Source organism: Nyctibius grandis, chromosome 11, assembly GCF_013368605.1.
Source record: "Nyctibius grandis isolate bNycGra1 chromosome 11, bNycGra1.pri, whole genome shotgun sequence".
Lineage (NCBI taxonomy): Eukaryota > Metazoa > Chordata > Aves > Nyctibiiformes > Nyctibiidae > Nyctibius > Nyctibius grandis.
In genome coordinates this window covers 12502907-12518097 of record NC_090668.1, presented here as the reverse complement: position 1 = coordinate 12518097, position 15191 = coordinate 12502907, and the positions used below count along the sequence as shown (strand labels likewise).

General features: G+C 41.2%; 1 protein-coding gene across 8 annotated transcripts in view; it reads right to left on the bottom strand.

Moving 5' to 3' along the window:
* The window catches only part of ZNF280D (zinc finger protein 280D), a 54845-nt gene extending 39955 nt beyond the window's left edge, over nt 1–14890 (bottom strand). For 7 of the 8 annotated variants that reach the window (XR_011048955.1, XR_011048957.1, XR_011048956.1 and 4 more), the window contains exons 1-4: nt 14701–14890; nt 11612–11757; nt 5993–6058; nt 5515–5885 (exon numbers count right to left, since the gene is read on the bottom strand). Coding sequence is in view for 4 of the 8 variants with exons in the window: in XM_068410197.1 (XP_068266298.1) it covers nt 5515–5885; nt 5993–6058; nt 11612–11750 (576 nt within the window). In the remaining 4 variants the exon portion in view is untranslated. The remainder of the gene's footprint in view (nt 1–5514; nt 5886–5992; nt 6059–11611; nt 11758–14700) is intronic. The other variant, XM_068410198.1, reaches the window with a different exon arrangement.
* Between the last annotated feature and the right edge of the window lie 301 nt (nt 14891–15191).

Below are 15191 nucleotides of genomic sequence, written 5' to 3'. Positions count from 1 at the left end.
TCTACTAAGTGGTCAAGCTTTAATGGAAGTAAAAGTGTATCTATAGCATGCTGACTGGGAATGGCACTCATTTGTGGTATCACTAAGGTTTTTTGTTTTTTTGTTTTTTTTGTTTTTTTTTCCTGTCATATAGAGTAATTTCATAAGGACTTCTGGAAATAATATAATCAAACCCTCTTTTCAAAGCACAGCTAACCTAAAAGTTGGTTCATGTTTCTCAACACCTTGTCATATTAAATTTTGAGCATCTCCAAGTACAGGTATCCTCTTACCCTTCAGTTTAAAAGGTTTGCCCTTTAGTACTACATATAACCTAAGAAATTAAATGGTCCACACTTCTTGGCTCCAACACTGAAAACTGTTCAAACTAAACACCTTCACTGATCACTCAATAGGTAACATTTGGAGGCAAAAGAAACATTAAATTTTGTTCTCTTTACAGATTTTCAAGGTTGGGGTGCGAAGTAGGAGAAACACACTTTCCAAGTTTCATCAATACTGCTCACATCTTAACAGGCCATTCCTCCTAACATAAACAATCTGGAACATGAAATATTTTCAGCAATAGCAATATGGAGTTAAGAAAAACCTTATAACAGAGTTAAGTTTAATTTCAACATTAAGGTATGAACAGCAGAATATTGGCACTTGATCTTTCTCCTCTGAAATAATTCAATTGGATACACTTCATCAAGCTGTACTGTGAAACAAAGAACTTGACAAAAGTAGCTTCATTTTCCCCCCCAAAAAAAAACCAAACCAAAACCCAAACAGATCACCCAACACATATACATAGACTCTGTCATCAGTGTATCCAGGAGACAAAGGCCAAAATACTTTTTGCTGTAAAGATCAATGTCACAAAATGCTTCCCATTCACAACTGTGCTACCTACTTGAAAACATCCCTCTGGAAGTTACCACATTTTTAACTACTACCATGTTGACTGAACTTGATGGAAAGAAGTCTAAAGAAGTGCACAAGTACACATACAAGTATGATAATCTATTTTAGGACTCCTAAGTAACAGAAAATATTTGATCACAAAGGAAGATGTTTCTCCCCATCCTGCCTTTTTGTTGTACATCTCAAATGAAGACCCTGCATGACCTTAATGATAACGAAGACCCATTCTTTCTTCTGGTGAGTGACCTAATCCAATCTAACCAAATTAAACAAATTTTCAAGAGTAGTTGTGGAAATAGTTCCTAAATTTCTCTGCTCTATTTGTTATGAGTAACAGCTACATGAGCTGCAGTCGTAACAGAGCAGGTGTTGCTGTAGCCACAATGGTTTCAGACTAGCCAGTGAAATTACAAGTAAAGCAGCTTAGCCTGCAACCCTGCTTCAAGCACAGTTAATGCTCAGGTGGTAAGCCTGTGGTAGGCTCTTAGTGTGGAGAACTATGCACACCACCTACATTTGAAAGATGACCAATACAATAGCTACACCAAAATCTGCACCTCTTACTACTCTGTGGTTTGTTTAAGTGCTGCTAACATTTTAGCCTTCTTCAAAATAATAGCCTAGGTATTTTGATGGCATGTGTACATCTCCCTAGCATATACTAAACATACCTGGTGAACAAAAAGGTAAAAAACAGACATCCTTGAAACTCAGTGCCTCATAATTTTCAAAATGTCCTTTTCTGTTTACAATTCCTTTCATGCAGTTTGGCTCTGACACTTTACATACAGAAAAACCCACTATCTTCCTATGCTTTAGAAAGTAAATAATTTTAAAGGAAAAAAAAAAACCAAACCAGCTTTACCACATCAATGAAGAAAAAAAAAAAAATCAAACTAATATGTACAGGTGCTCTCACATGCAGAAAGGCAAAACCCAACACCTTTATAAATTAAGTTCCCAGGGCTCAAGTGAAGAAAAATAATCCACCACCACTTTTAGTTTTCCAAGAGACCAGTGAAAATACTGGGTTCATACTCTAGATTTCTTAACTGTGGGAACTAACATGATAATTGGTAACCAAATCCACAGAGAGAAATTACAATGCGTAGTATTGGACCTTTGCTCTCCCAAAATTAACTGAACAACTGGAACCTGAATCAAACTCAGACTGAGGAAAGTGGCTATTAAGTAGGGGAAAGATAAGGACAGAATTGGCTGGGGCTTATTGAAGAGCATTCTGAGCTCTGAATGACAGAAAATCTTCACTGCTAAGAGCAGATTTTTCTTAAAGAAAAGGATAGTGCTATGCTATCATATACAACAGCAGTAGCTCTGACTGAACTAGAATTGCTGTAAACAGGACGACTGAAGCCAAATTCAACTCAGAATTTCTGGAACTGCATTAACATAGTGCAGCAACAAGAATACAAAAACTAGACTTTTACAGGAAGTCAGTGAATCAAGCCTGTGATTGGAAAGGGGTATTTCAATGATAAAACTGGAATACCAAACATGGACAAAAGGTAAATTATAGACCTACATGATATGAAATTGAGGAAATGTGTTTCGGCCCAGCTGGTGATCAAAAGCAATCAGTTCCCACAGAAAAAACTGACATCCTGAAATATTACACCATATTAAGAATGCAAAGACACTCTGAAGGATGTTCAGCTAAAAAGGAGTCCTGCCACAGTGTCTAGTCACACCTCACAGTCATCTTCACATCGTGATATTTTAATTTCAAAGTTAAGTTTCAATATCTGGAAGCTGAAGATCCAAATGTCAAACATTTCACAGAAAAACTTATTTGAAGCCCTTATCACTTAGGAAGAATCAAGTTGGGAAGAAACAAAATGTGTGAACGAAAATGTGACAGAAAGCCCAAGGCAGAAAAATTATCAATATAAAACATTGGCCTGAAGTGAAATAAAGACTAGATAAAGGGGAAAAAAAAAAATCCAAAAAAACTAAGGAGCTCTTGAATGAAGACAATTCAAACCAAGGACATGAACCAGAATACAGGTAGTATACATATGACACTAAAAACAAGTGACATAATGCGGCAGGAGCAATATTAAAAATCACAGAACTTTGCCTAAGATGTTGAACTATAGTACCTCCCTTAAAAAAAAAAAGCACAAACAAGCCTATTTCCCCATAAAAAGTATAACATAATCAAGTGGCAGGAACAATACAAAAGCAAGAAATCAAATTATTCTAGATAAGGTTGAAATTGGAAATATAATTCTGAATCTAGTAAAGTTGAGTTGAAGAGATGGAAGATTCACTCTCAGCATGTCTTAAGCAAGGAAAAAAACACAGAAAAATCTTCGTAAAGGTACTCAAGAATTTCTTAACATTCAAAGAATAGGATGTTACAATTAGGATAACTTAAAAAAAAAATTAAAAATTAAAATTAAAAAACTAAGAGCTCATGAAAGCCATGATCAAAATGTCAACACTGTAAAGAAACCATATAACGTACGATAAGTTCAACAGTGGAAGCTTTAAGAGACCACAGAATATGTATGCTTTAAGAGACCACAGAATATGTATGCACTGGATATCCCAGACTTCCTAAAGCATGTCAGTCTAGCTTGGAATAGACAGAACTGACTAATACATGGTTAGAGATCCTTTTCCATGCCGTGTACCTTGAAAGTCATATTTCAGGCTACAACTTCTTCAAATAGGTCTTCCTCTACTCTGCCAGGGAAGAACAACAACCTGCAGATTTTGGCAAAGACTATAAAACTTAACTAAAGCTTCATCTGTGACATTCCTGTTGAAAGTAAACTTGATGAATGAGAAAGAACTCTCACAAAAAGGAGTGTTGTGTGCATAGTGTCTTTAAAGGAAATCACTGTCTTGATGAGTTTCGTCCAGCTTACATATACCTTTTGGATAAGTTCAGCTTTCCTAGGCCTGTTTAAGGTTTTCTAATAAAAACAATGTAGAGGCCTACAGCCTCTAAAGCTAGCAGCTTTATCTATTAGATCAAAAACATGAGCATGTATGTGCAAGGGAAGTAAAGGAGGGGACTTCCTTTTGCAGTAAAGGTTCTGCAAGACATCCTAGCAATCCTTTGAAGGATTTAATAAAGCATACTATGTCATAAGTAAATATTTATAAAAATAAAATTCAGACTTGAAATATGTGTATACATCATGTGAAGTAGCAGACCTTTCTGTATTAATCTGTCCTGCTTTATACAGACAGATTTAAGAGACTCCAAAGGCAACCTAGATATCCTACTGATATCTGGACTTTTGATTATATCATTTTATAGGCCACCTTAGATTTGGTGACAGACTGATTTAGCTAACCTGCTTCACTAGACATGTCCACAATTTCTCTCTGCAAACCATCAATCAACTGCTGAAGACTCAAAATTGGGAAGTATGAGTTCTCTCCTAATGAATCTGCCAGAGATTCAGCTACCCAGTTGACAGGCAATGATTACATTGCACTGTTTCTCTTAAAATACAACCCCCCACTGGCAATGATTTAGCCACATCTTAAGAAGAATACCTAATCCTCATGTTTTAATGGCCTTACTAACTATGTTCATTCAGACTGATTCCCCTGTTCAGCAAATGCAAAACATATTAGGCTGCATGATTTTTATTTATGCCAAAAGACTGACATCTGGGACAACTGCAGGTGTGTGCATTTGCATGGACAGTGGAGATGATGCCTACTGTCAGGCTTGATTTTAACCTGACCGTAGTAGCTAATATTACAGGCACATGTCTAAACAGTTTCAGCCTGAATTATTTTTGATAAAGGTATCATATAGTTTACCTCACACAAATATGGAATTTTAATCTTCATTCTCTCTCACAAATGTCCAACAGCTAAGGCAATAAAACCAGCATCTAACTTGACTCCCTGAAGTTATCATTCTGAGGCTCTGTGGCAATCTAGGAAGATCTATGATACATTATATATGTGCATAATTCCCTTGAGCTTTTCCATCAAAACAAGTATGTTGCCAAATTGTTTCATCTACTGACCCTCAACTTTTGGTTGCTTAAGTCCTCCTTAGCATACTCCTGCTTCACTACAACCGCCACGTGAACCAAAGAGCAAAAACACCTAAGGAGCTACCACTACAGCATTCTCTTAAGAAGCAAAAATCCCAAGAGATGCACTGTAAAAATCAGGTGGGAAACCACAAAGTTACTTTAAACACCAAATGCAAGCTATTTAAAAATGAAATTAATTTATCAATACGGAAGATCCGTCTCTGAGCAGAGAAGTCTGCAAAATTTAGCGAATGAGAATTCTCATCATTTCTCTACACAACATAAACAAAATAACCTAAACAGTACTGATTTCTCTTATGCCTAAAATTTTCATCTACTGTAATTCTACTGTTACTAAAGCTACCATCTTTGAGTCTTCCAAATCAGTGTTTCCAAATATGTATTTTAATTCACCAGTGCAAGGTTATGGTCCTAGAATCTTTACAGTTTATATAATGCTAGTCTATAATCTAGCCCAGGTCTCCAAATTACTAGACGGAGTCAGTATGTTCCATATTAACTTATTGAAAAGCAATTGCACCCGAGTATTTTACAGTTTAAGGGAATAAAATTTTACCTGATTGAGTATTACAGGCTGTGCTGTTATGGTAGTCACGGGCCTGGATACAGGTTGAGCCACTACAGGAACCGTGGTATTTCTTGATACTGGCTGTGTCGTCACTGGAATGGTTACAGGTCTGCTAACAGGCTGTGATATTCCAGAACTTGACCCAGGCATCTGCTGTGTTGATAAACATCCAGCAACTGGTCTCTGCAGTGTTTGTGAAGTTCCTGAAACATTCACTGGTATAGACAATGGCTGCACTGCTACAGAGCTAGTTGTAGGTCTGGATACAGACTGAAAGACTGATGAAACAGGCATGGCACTGGGGCTGGAGGCAGGTGTTGCATAATGGTGACTGTCAGGCTTGAATGTAGTAACTGTACCTGTTGCAAAGGATTCCAAAGTTATCTTTATATAATTTTGCAGTCAGATATTTCATAAGTGTTGTGGATTTTTTGTTTTTAATTACCATATTAGGACAATAAAGTACCTCTACTGGGTGCACCATTCTGTATCCCCCTTCGTGATGAGCCGAGGTTGACTCTGTTCAATATATCTGTCAAAAGTTACATTTATCTTAATTGCAGTTAAATTAATAGCTTAATTGCTTTTCAAATTAAAAGTAGCATTCATAACCACTAATTAAGCCAATTAGGATTTGACTTATAAATCAGAATATTATTTCTATAATAAATACCTGGTAAAACAAAGTGTCATTTGTACAAATTAAGATACGTTCTACTCCCCTTCTCTTCAGTTAAGCTAGTTCACCTGAGAACCTCAGTTTTTATTTTCTTGGAGATAGATTAACACACAAATAAGAGTGCAAACAAAAAAAAGAACGTTTCATAAATATTTAGCTTTGCTGATTATAATGCATTTATTCACTTCTGTTTCCCATATACATGATAAGTTCCCCAAATACTAAAACTGCTCTACGCTAAATGAAGCATTTTTTCTAAACCAGTAACTACACAATTTACTTCAGTATTACAGGAAAATACAGCACTTACAAACTTGTTTTTAGACTTCATGATCTCCATTTTCCAATGCAAAAGAAAAATCAGCAGGAACTGTGTTGGAACTGCATTACAAGAGGACTGATCTTCTTACGTATCCTACATGGTAGTCTACGACCAGAGTTCTAGCTCATCAGAAACACATGGAATTTCTTAGATTTGACGTTTACTCCCTAACTAATGTCACCAATATTCCCCGCATTTTTATGTCTTAGTCTGGGGTTTCTGATCATTCCAGAATGTTACAAATACATTCATCAAATCAAAGTATTTTTCTACCACCAGATTCTCAATTCCGTTAGTGTTCCTGTCAAGTTTCTTGCACTGACATGCGAAAATATTCATCTGAAACTAGATTGATCTTCCAATATCTAACCATCAAGGTTTAAAGAACCTTCTCAAACCAGGGTCAAATTACATCATGATCTCAAACAATAGATCTTAGAGTATCTACAAATTGTGTTTAACAACCTTAAGGCTGTTTTCATCAGCAACAGCTCATTAGCATACACTACTCAGATTGATAAATAAATCTAACAGCAGCAGAGCTCTGAAGAGCACAGCTTTCAGCCTGTCACCTGCATTTAGATCATACTAATTAAAAAGCAGCTGCAACCAACAGATCCAAACAGGTTTGTATTTTTTAAGATATGATAAAATTTCATCCTGTAATACTATTTTTACTTCAACACAACACTATGAGCAAGGATTAACTTAATTCAAGATTTAGCTGAGCACATACTTTTTCGTTTGTTAATAAGTCTATATTGCACATTCGAATTCCAGGGTGAAACAAATCTAAAGCCTTCATCTACCTACAAAAAAAAAAAAAGCTATCCTAAAAGTTATGTCTCACAAAGCATATTCAGCTTCAGATGGTCTGATGCACACACAACTCACATCCTAAAATACAAAGGTAGATTTTACTGTTTTTAAAGAGACCATTTCAGGAAGTCAGTGATTTGAAATTATAAACTAGATTTACATGACTCAACTGATTCATCATAGACTTGATGTGCCCTTTCCCCTCCCCCATTGAAGTGTTACTTGTCCTGTTTAGGTAAAACAGCACTGAAGTATGAGAAAGCTAACATGCTGAACATTTTAAAGTAGCAACAAATTACTGGTTTGTATTATCACGAAAAAGGAATCAAGCAAAATGAGCAGTAAGTGGAGGAAAAATGAGCAGTAACTGGAGGAAATGGTAAAGGGAACAAAGCATGAATTACTTTTTATCCCAGTCAAACTAATCCTCCAGTACATCAGAAGAGGCACTTTATTGTACGTGACACTGTGCCAGCAGGTCAAAGTTGGGTTTTTAACTACTTCCTTCAAGTTTTCCACACCTGTCTGTATAAAAACTGCTAATTACATTGTCAGGAAAAGGTTAAAAAAATGCTATGTATTGCAGAAAATATACCTTTCAGAAAAACTAAGAACTACATGCGAGTTTCCGTTTGTCACCTCATTTTTCATCTGATCAGATGGGAATTTTCTCAGGTAAAAACTAAACAACAGTGATAAGCAAAGCTGAGTTCATTGTGTCTTGCCTACCACCAATAACAAACTGAAGCCTGACTACTGCCAGGTAGTACTACTTACAAGCCAGAGAACAACTGAGGTCATTCTTCCATAGCTGTTTTGGATAGTGAAGTAGAAGATTACAAAGAGAAAAGTTGAGGAAAGAAAAGGAAAAGAGATAAAAGTAACAAGTTATGCCATAAGTTATTTTACTTGTGTCAGGACTGAGTACGGACAGCGCTAAATAAGATGCATACATTGTAAGTCTCTATCTTTTACCAAAGCTCTTTAAGTTGCTGAATCATATCAAAATTATAGTTTTCACCTCAACTATTTCTATCCTTTATGACTACAAAAAAATCTTGTGATTATGACAACTGCAATGAAACTTGCCATATTTGTTCCATCGTATGCCCAGTGCCTTAACAACTGTTCTATGCCATGACCTACTGCCAATGACCAACAGTGACCCAGAGATCTCTGGACTTTCCAGAAAACAGTACGGGTATTTTTCAGTCCTTCTAGAAGTTTGTAACAGAAAACTTCTCAGACTAATTTTAAAATATTCTTCAACTTTTCAAGAGGATCTAGAATATTTTTAAAATTTCAAAAAGATTAACCCTTAAGAACTATTTTCAGTTGAGAGAACTTTTAACATCAGCTTCAGTATTTCTTTAATACGTAAAACATAATTTTCCTCTTTTTTAAGCTAGTGTAAGAAGCATTAGCCTTACTAACCCAGTGAGTAACAAAGTAAAATAGAGTTCAGATGCAAGATGGAAAGTATTGTGAACTAAAGTGACTGAACAGCTAATAACAGCTCCAAAGTCCATGCAGCAGAGTGTGACAGAGAGCCTAGTACAACATTTTGTCTTGAGATTCTTCACTGCAAACTATACACTTTCAGAAAATGACTATGGAAATCTTGGATACAAGCATAGCAGAGATGAGGCAGAAACTGAAAGTAGTAAACCTCACCAGGCAAAATCTCGTGTATTCGATAGCTAGAGAAACGTTAGGTCAAACCTCTTAACAACTGACTACAAGATGGCTGCACACAGAAATCTGGAAGTTTCATTACTAAAATTAATTTAAGTAAAAAAAATAATGTTCTCCTTTACTTACCTGCTAAAGCCCAAGCACAGGACAAACATGGAATCCTGACACATCTGCTGTCACCACAGACACCTAACCTCACTCCCTGCACTAGGAGAAAACTACAGAACTTGATGAAAAAAACTATTTTACAGGGGATGAATGAGTTTATCAATAAAAATCTGACTTAACAGAGAGGCTTCTACTATTTTCACATTAATCACTTTTCCTGATTGTGCTTTTATTATAGACACTTAGGACAGTTAGCTTGGTTTTGACAGAATGATGTCCATCCATTCACTGTCCACCAACACCTGACCGATGCCTCGGTCTTTAATGTCAGGACTGGTTGTCCTCAGGAGACTCAGCCCCCAGAGCCTGAAGTTAGGGATGGGGGGGCTGAGTGAACCCCCCGTAATCCAGGAGGAGACGGTTAGTGACCTGCTGTGCCAATTGGACACCCACAAGGCTATGGGCCCGGACGGGATTCACCCCAGAGTAATGAAGGAACTGGCAAATCAACTTGCCAAACCACTCTCTGTTGACGGGATTCACCCCAGAGTAATGAAGGAACTGGCAAATGAACTTGCCAAACCACTCTCTATTATCTACCGGCAGTCCTGGTTAACTGGAGAAGTTCCAGCTGACTGGAAATTAGCAAATGTAATGTCCATCTACAAGAAGGGTCGGAAGGACGATCCAGGGAACTATAGGCCTGTCAGCCTGACCTCGGTGCCAAGCAAGGTGATGGAACAGATCATCCTGAGTGCCATTACACGGCACATGCAGGACAATCAGGGCCAGCCAACATTGATTCGTGAAAGGCAGGTCCTGCTTGACCAACCTGATCTCCTTCTATGACAAAGTGACCCGCTTAGCAGACGAGGGCAGGGCTGTGGATGTAGTCTATCTAGACTTCAGTAAGGCATTCGACACTGTCTCCAACAGCATCCTCCTAGACAAACTGGCTGCCCGGGGCTTGGATGGGTGGACTCTTCGATGGGTTAAAAACTGGCTGGACGGCCGAGCCCAGAGAGTGGTGGTGAATGGGGCAAAGTCCAACTGGCGGCCGGTCACTAGCGGTGTTCCCCAGGGCTCAGTTTTGGGGCCGGTGCTGTCCAATATCTTTATAGATGATCTAGATGTAGGGATGGAGTGCACCCTCAGCAAATTTGCAGATGACACCAAGCTGGGTGGGAGTGTCGATCTCCTGGAGGGTAGGAAGGCCCTACAGAGGGATCTGGACAGGTTAGATAGATGGGCCGAGACCAATGGCATGATGTTCAACAGGAACAAGTGCCGGGTCTTACACTTCGGCCGCAACAACCCCATGCAGCTCTACAGGCTGGGGGAAGAGTGGTTAGAAAGTGGCCCGGCTGAAAGAGACCTGGGGGTGCTGATCGACAGCTGGCTAAACGTGAGCCAGCAGTGTGCCCAGGTGGCCAAGAAGGCCAATGGCATCCTGGCCTCTATTAGGAATGGTGTAGCCAGCCAGTCTAGGGAAGTGATTGTCCCTTTGTACTCGGCACTGGTGAGGCCGCACCTTGAGTACTGTGTCCAGTTCTGGGCCCCGCCCTTGAAGAAAGATGTTGAGGTGTTGGAGCGAGTCCAGAGGAGGGCGACCAAGCTGGTGAAGGGTCTGGAGGGTATGACCTATGAGGAATGGCTGAGAGGGAGCTGGGGGTGTTTAGCCTGGAGAAGAGGAGGCTCAGAGGTGACCTTATTGCAGTCTACAACTACCTGAAGGGAGGTTGTAGCGCAGTGGGAGTCGGCCTCTTCTCCCAGGCAACTAGCGATAGGACAAGAGGACACAGCCTCAAGCTTCGCCAGGGGAGGTTCAGGTTGGACATTAGGAAGCATTTCTTTACAGAAAGGGTCATTAGCCATTGGAACGGGCTGCCCAGGGAGGTGGTGGAGTCACCCTCTCTGGATGTGTTTAAGAAAAGACTGGACATGGCACTTAGTGCCATGGTCTAGTTGACATGGTGGTGTCAGTGCAATGGTTGGACTCGATGATCCCAGAGGTCTCTTCCAACCTGATTGATTCTGTGAAATATGGGATGGAGAAAAAAGAGGGACTGTAACATGAAGACTTAAATTTATGCACGTTCCTTTAGTAGGGAGACACTTCCAAGTATCTAACTAAATATCAACTATATTAAGAGCACTTGCATGCATGGTTTCAGCCTTGTATATATTGGATTTTTAATCATATTGTTAATGGTAAAACCTTCAAACTTCCTTGTTTTGACTTCACGGATTTAAGGTTAGAGGTAGACAGAGCTGTGCATAACCTGGGTTTTAGGACAGAATTTCTTAAGAATTCCAATTTTCAGTATGACTGCAAACTACAGAACAGCTTTAAGACGTAGAATTTCTTAAGTCTTACTTTTAAAAATTTTATATTTTCAAAGTAAGTTTGAAGTTTTACATCTTGAAATATCCGTTTTAAATTATGGAAAATGTTATCTTACATGTACTAGCTGGCTTCGAGCTTGAGATTTCCCCAACAAAGATTGGCTCATCATCATCATCATCCTCCTCCACTTCTTTCACTCTCTTTTGCCATGGTTCTAGCTCCTCTTCTTCACATTCCATAAATAATTCTGCCATTTTGAAACTAGACAGTAAAACACAAAACACACAGACCAAAACATTCAGTACTTTCATGAAACAAATGTTTCACTGTTCAGATAATTCCCATAGAACGGTCTTCCTTCCCCCTCCCCACCATGTTCTCTACTGGTTGAGCCTGATCTGATATAGAAGATCTTCAAAGACAACACCACATCACCTTTCTGATAATTACTTGAATGCTCATCTTCGCTATTAAAGATGAGAAAAGACCAAAGATATCCTCCACGTAATTTAAACTATTTTTATAGGGTCCACCAGCAACTATCGGAGGAAGCCTCTGACACCACAGTGAAAGGTATCTTTAAAAAAATACTCCTATTCCAGGTAAGTGATTCACAAGAAATCTGAAGACCCTACTATGAAGCATGTAATAGATCAGGTACAACTGAGTTACTGAAACACTAGTTACAGCTTTATTCTCTTTGCATCTAAAAGACAAGTATCAAGATTATTTCACATCTTTTAATCTATTTTTTTCATTTCAATGCTATGATTTGAGACCAAGCTTTCACTGACTTTTTTTCTAGCAACAAAGCCAGCCTAATAAGCTCCCGCCCTGCTCCTGCACTGCTCCTGCGGTTGTGCTCATATAACTTTTCACGGGACTATGACGTGAACCAGTGCAGGTTAAAAATAACCTGGCCTACTAACAGTTTTACTGACGTGACTGAGAAGTCAAAAAAATCTGTGGCCTGAGCAATCAAAGTTGCAGTAAGGGGGAATGGATTTGATTACAGGTGGTGTAGAGGAACTGCTCAAATGGTCTCCATTGCCAAAGGAAACATCTACATCCATTTTAAGAGTACAACTAGCTTCCAAGTTTTCAGCTTCTTTATTAACATAGAAAATGCATTCCAGGAATCCTGTTAGTGGATGCTCTCAAAGCCAAAACCAACAGTGAATCCTTCCCCTACTCTACCCAAATATTTCCCAGTAGAGGTGCAGATGCCAGTATAAGAAAGGTAAAGCTATCGACAATAGACTTCATTTTCCTCATTTTTAATATGTATAAACATATATACACATTCATACACGTATCTCCTTAACGGTAGTCCATGGATCCGAGAGGTCCAAAACTTCAATGAAATGCTACATATATATATAAAGTATCAAAGAAAGTGTTTAAACCATTGTTTAGGCTAAAAAGTGTCAAAATTGTGAACAAGTTCTTTAAAACATTCTAAAAATATCATTAGATTATATCAAGATATCGCTTTAAAAAGCCACTGCCCAGCAAAAACTAAGGCTAGTCATGAAAGTTCATTAGGTAGGCACAGATAATCAACAACCTGCAAAAACACAAGTCCACAGAACATTATTACAGTTACTAGACAAGCAATGAACTAAAAACCTGATACAAGACAGAAAAAAAAAAATGGAACTCATTGCACAAAAGAGCAACAAGCTTCTGATGAAATGAGTGTTTCAAAGGCATTAGTTGGAACATCTTTATTTATCACGGCAATTATGTTTAAAGATACCCAAATATTAAAAGTCAGTTGTATTTATAACTTTTTTTTTTTTTTACTGTTAGGATTTAAAAGCACTCAACATAGAAACAACAAAAATGATACAAACATTAATAAATTTAACAAGAGTGTAACAGCTGTAGTGAAAACAGCAGAAAGTGATCTGTAGCAGCACACCTTAAAGATCCACAGAAATCAATGCTACAGAAAGTCATGGCAAATGCAGCTGCAATAAGATTTAGAGCTACTAAAAACCCATTTATTCCTTTATACGCAGTTCAGGTGTTCCTCTCTTAAGGTCAAGTGAGCTTTCCAATACTCAATACTTCTTTAGATTGGCTTAAAACAACTGAAACCAAATCACCGGTATGAAATTGGTAGCGAGCTTAAAGAGTGAGAACATTTACGTTAACCAGAAAGTTCTCAGACTAGCCTTGTTTGTCGTCTTTCCATAATAGTATTATTGGTGAATTATTCAAACATTTTTTTTTCTCCAGTTTAATAGCTGCACTTCAAACGAACAAGCAAGTTATATTATTGACAAGCCAGGTCATACGGTGAGTGCCCACATTGTATTTTTCAGACGACTTCCCATACAGGCACATGACTTTCCATCATGTCAGCTGTAGAAAAGCATGCAATCCACAGCTTCATCAGGACTGTGAGCAATTGTATTTTTATTGAGTGCTGCATTTGTTTCAGCAGCGAAGAAATGATGACCAAGCTGAAACTGACCCTGAAAGTTTTAAAAAGCCAAAGTATAAACCAACTTCCCTCAAAAACAAACTAAACCAGCCGACACTACCCTCTCTGCCACGAGATGGTATAAGCTCCGCCTAGGGAAGGGCAATGTTGCCTTTGCAAACCAGTCAGAAGTTCACACCCCCGAGCTGCGATGGGTGCGAGGCCGCGGGAGGAAGCCAAGGCCCGAGGGCAGCCGAGCAGCTGCCGCTCCACCCGCAGCGCCCCTGGCGCCGCCGTCTCCGGCGCAGCCTGACCGCCCTGCGTCCCGCCTCCCTAGCGCCGGGTGACCGCAAGGACTCGGCTGAGGCTGCAGGTTCGGCTCTGAACGAGGCCCGCATACCACAGCCGCGGCGGGACGGAAGGAGGCCCAGCGGCAAGCCGCATCCACTGCCAATGGCCTGCCTGGCCGCGGCCGGCCCCTGGACGGCGGAGGCAGGGCGGAGCGAGCCCTGCCCGGGACGCGCCTGCGGGCGGACCCCCCGGTTCCCAGCGGGGCCCCGCGGGCGGTCCGAAGAAGCCCTCACGGCCCGGGGTCCCCGCTCCACAGACGCGAGGGGAGTGCAAGGCCGCGCTCCGACCTAAGATGGCGTCGGTCTCGCAGGCGACAATCCCCCCCGCGGCCCGCCCGCCGCCGAGCGGCGGCTCCCTCCGCCCGGGGTGGCGGCAGGCCGCCCCAACAGGGAGGGCCGAGGGGAAGGAGCAGGCTGGCTTACCGTTATGTGCGTCCGGAGAGGCCGCGGCAAGGCCGCCCCGCTCCCTTCCTCCCGGGCTGGCGGGGGGATGGGAGGCAGCCGCGCTGGCGGAGGCGCCTCACATCGCCGAACCGCGGCGCCCCACCTCAGCCGCCGCCGGGGGAGGGCGGGAGGGCGGGCGAGGGAGGGAGGCGGGGGTGACCGCCCGGCGCGCTGCCTGACGGGGAGAGCGCGGGTCAGCCCCACAGCGGCGCCTGCTTTCCGGCAGCCGCGGGGCGGGGTCGGGCCGCGGCCGCGCGGGGGCGGTGCCACGCGCCATGTGCCGGGCCTCACACCCCGCGGCCGGCGGCGGGCCGCGCCCTGGCGCGCGCCTGCTGCCTCGCGCCTCCTCAGCCGTCGTCCTCCGCGCCCGGCCCCGCCTGCTCTCCACCGCCTTGGCGAGGGCTGACAGGGCCAGCCGTGACGCGGGCAGATGCGCGGCGGGCCCCCGCGGGCGGGGAGAGGACCCACGA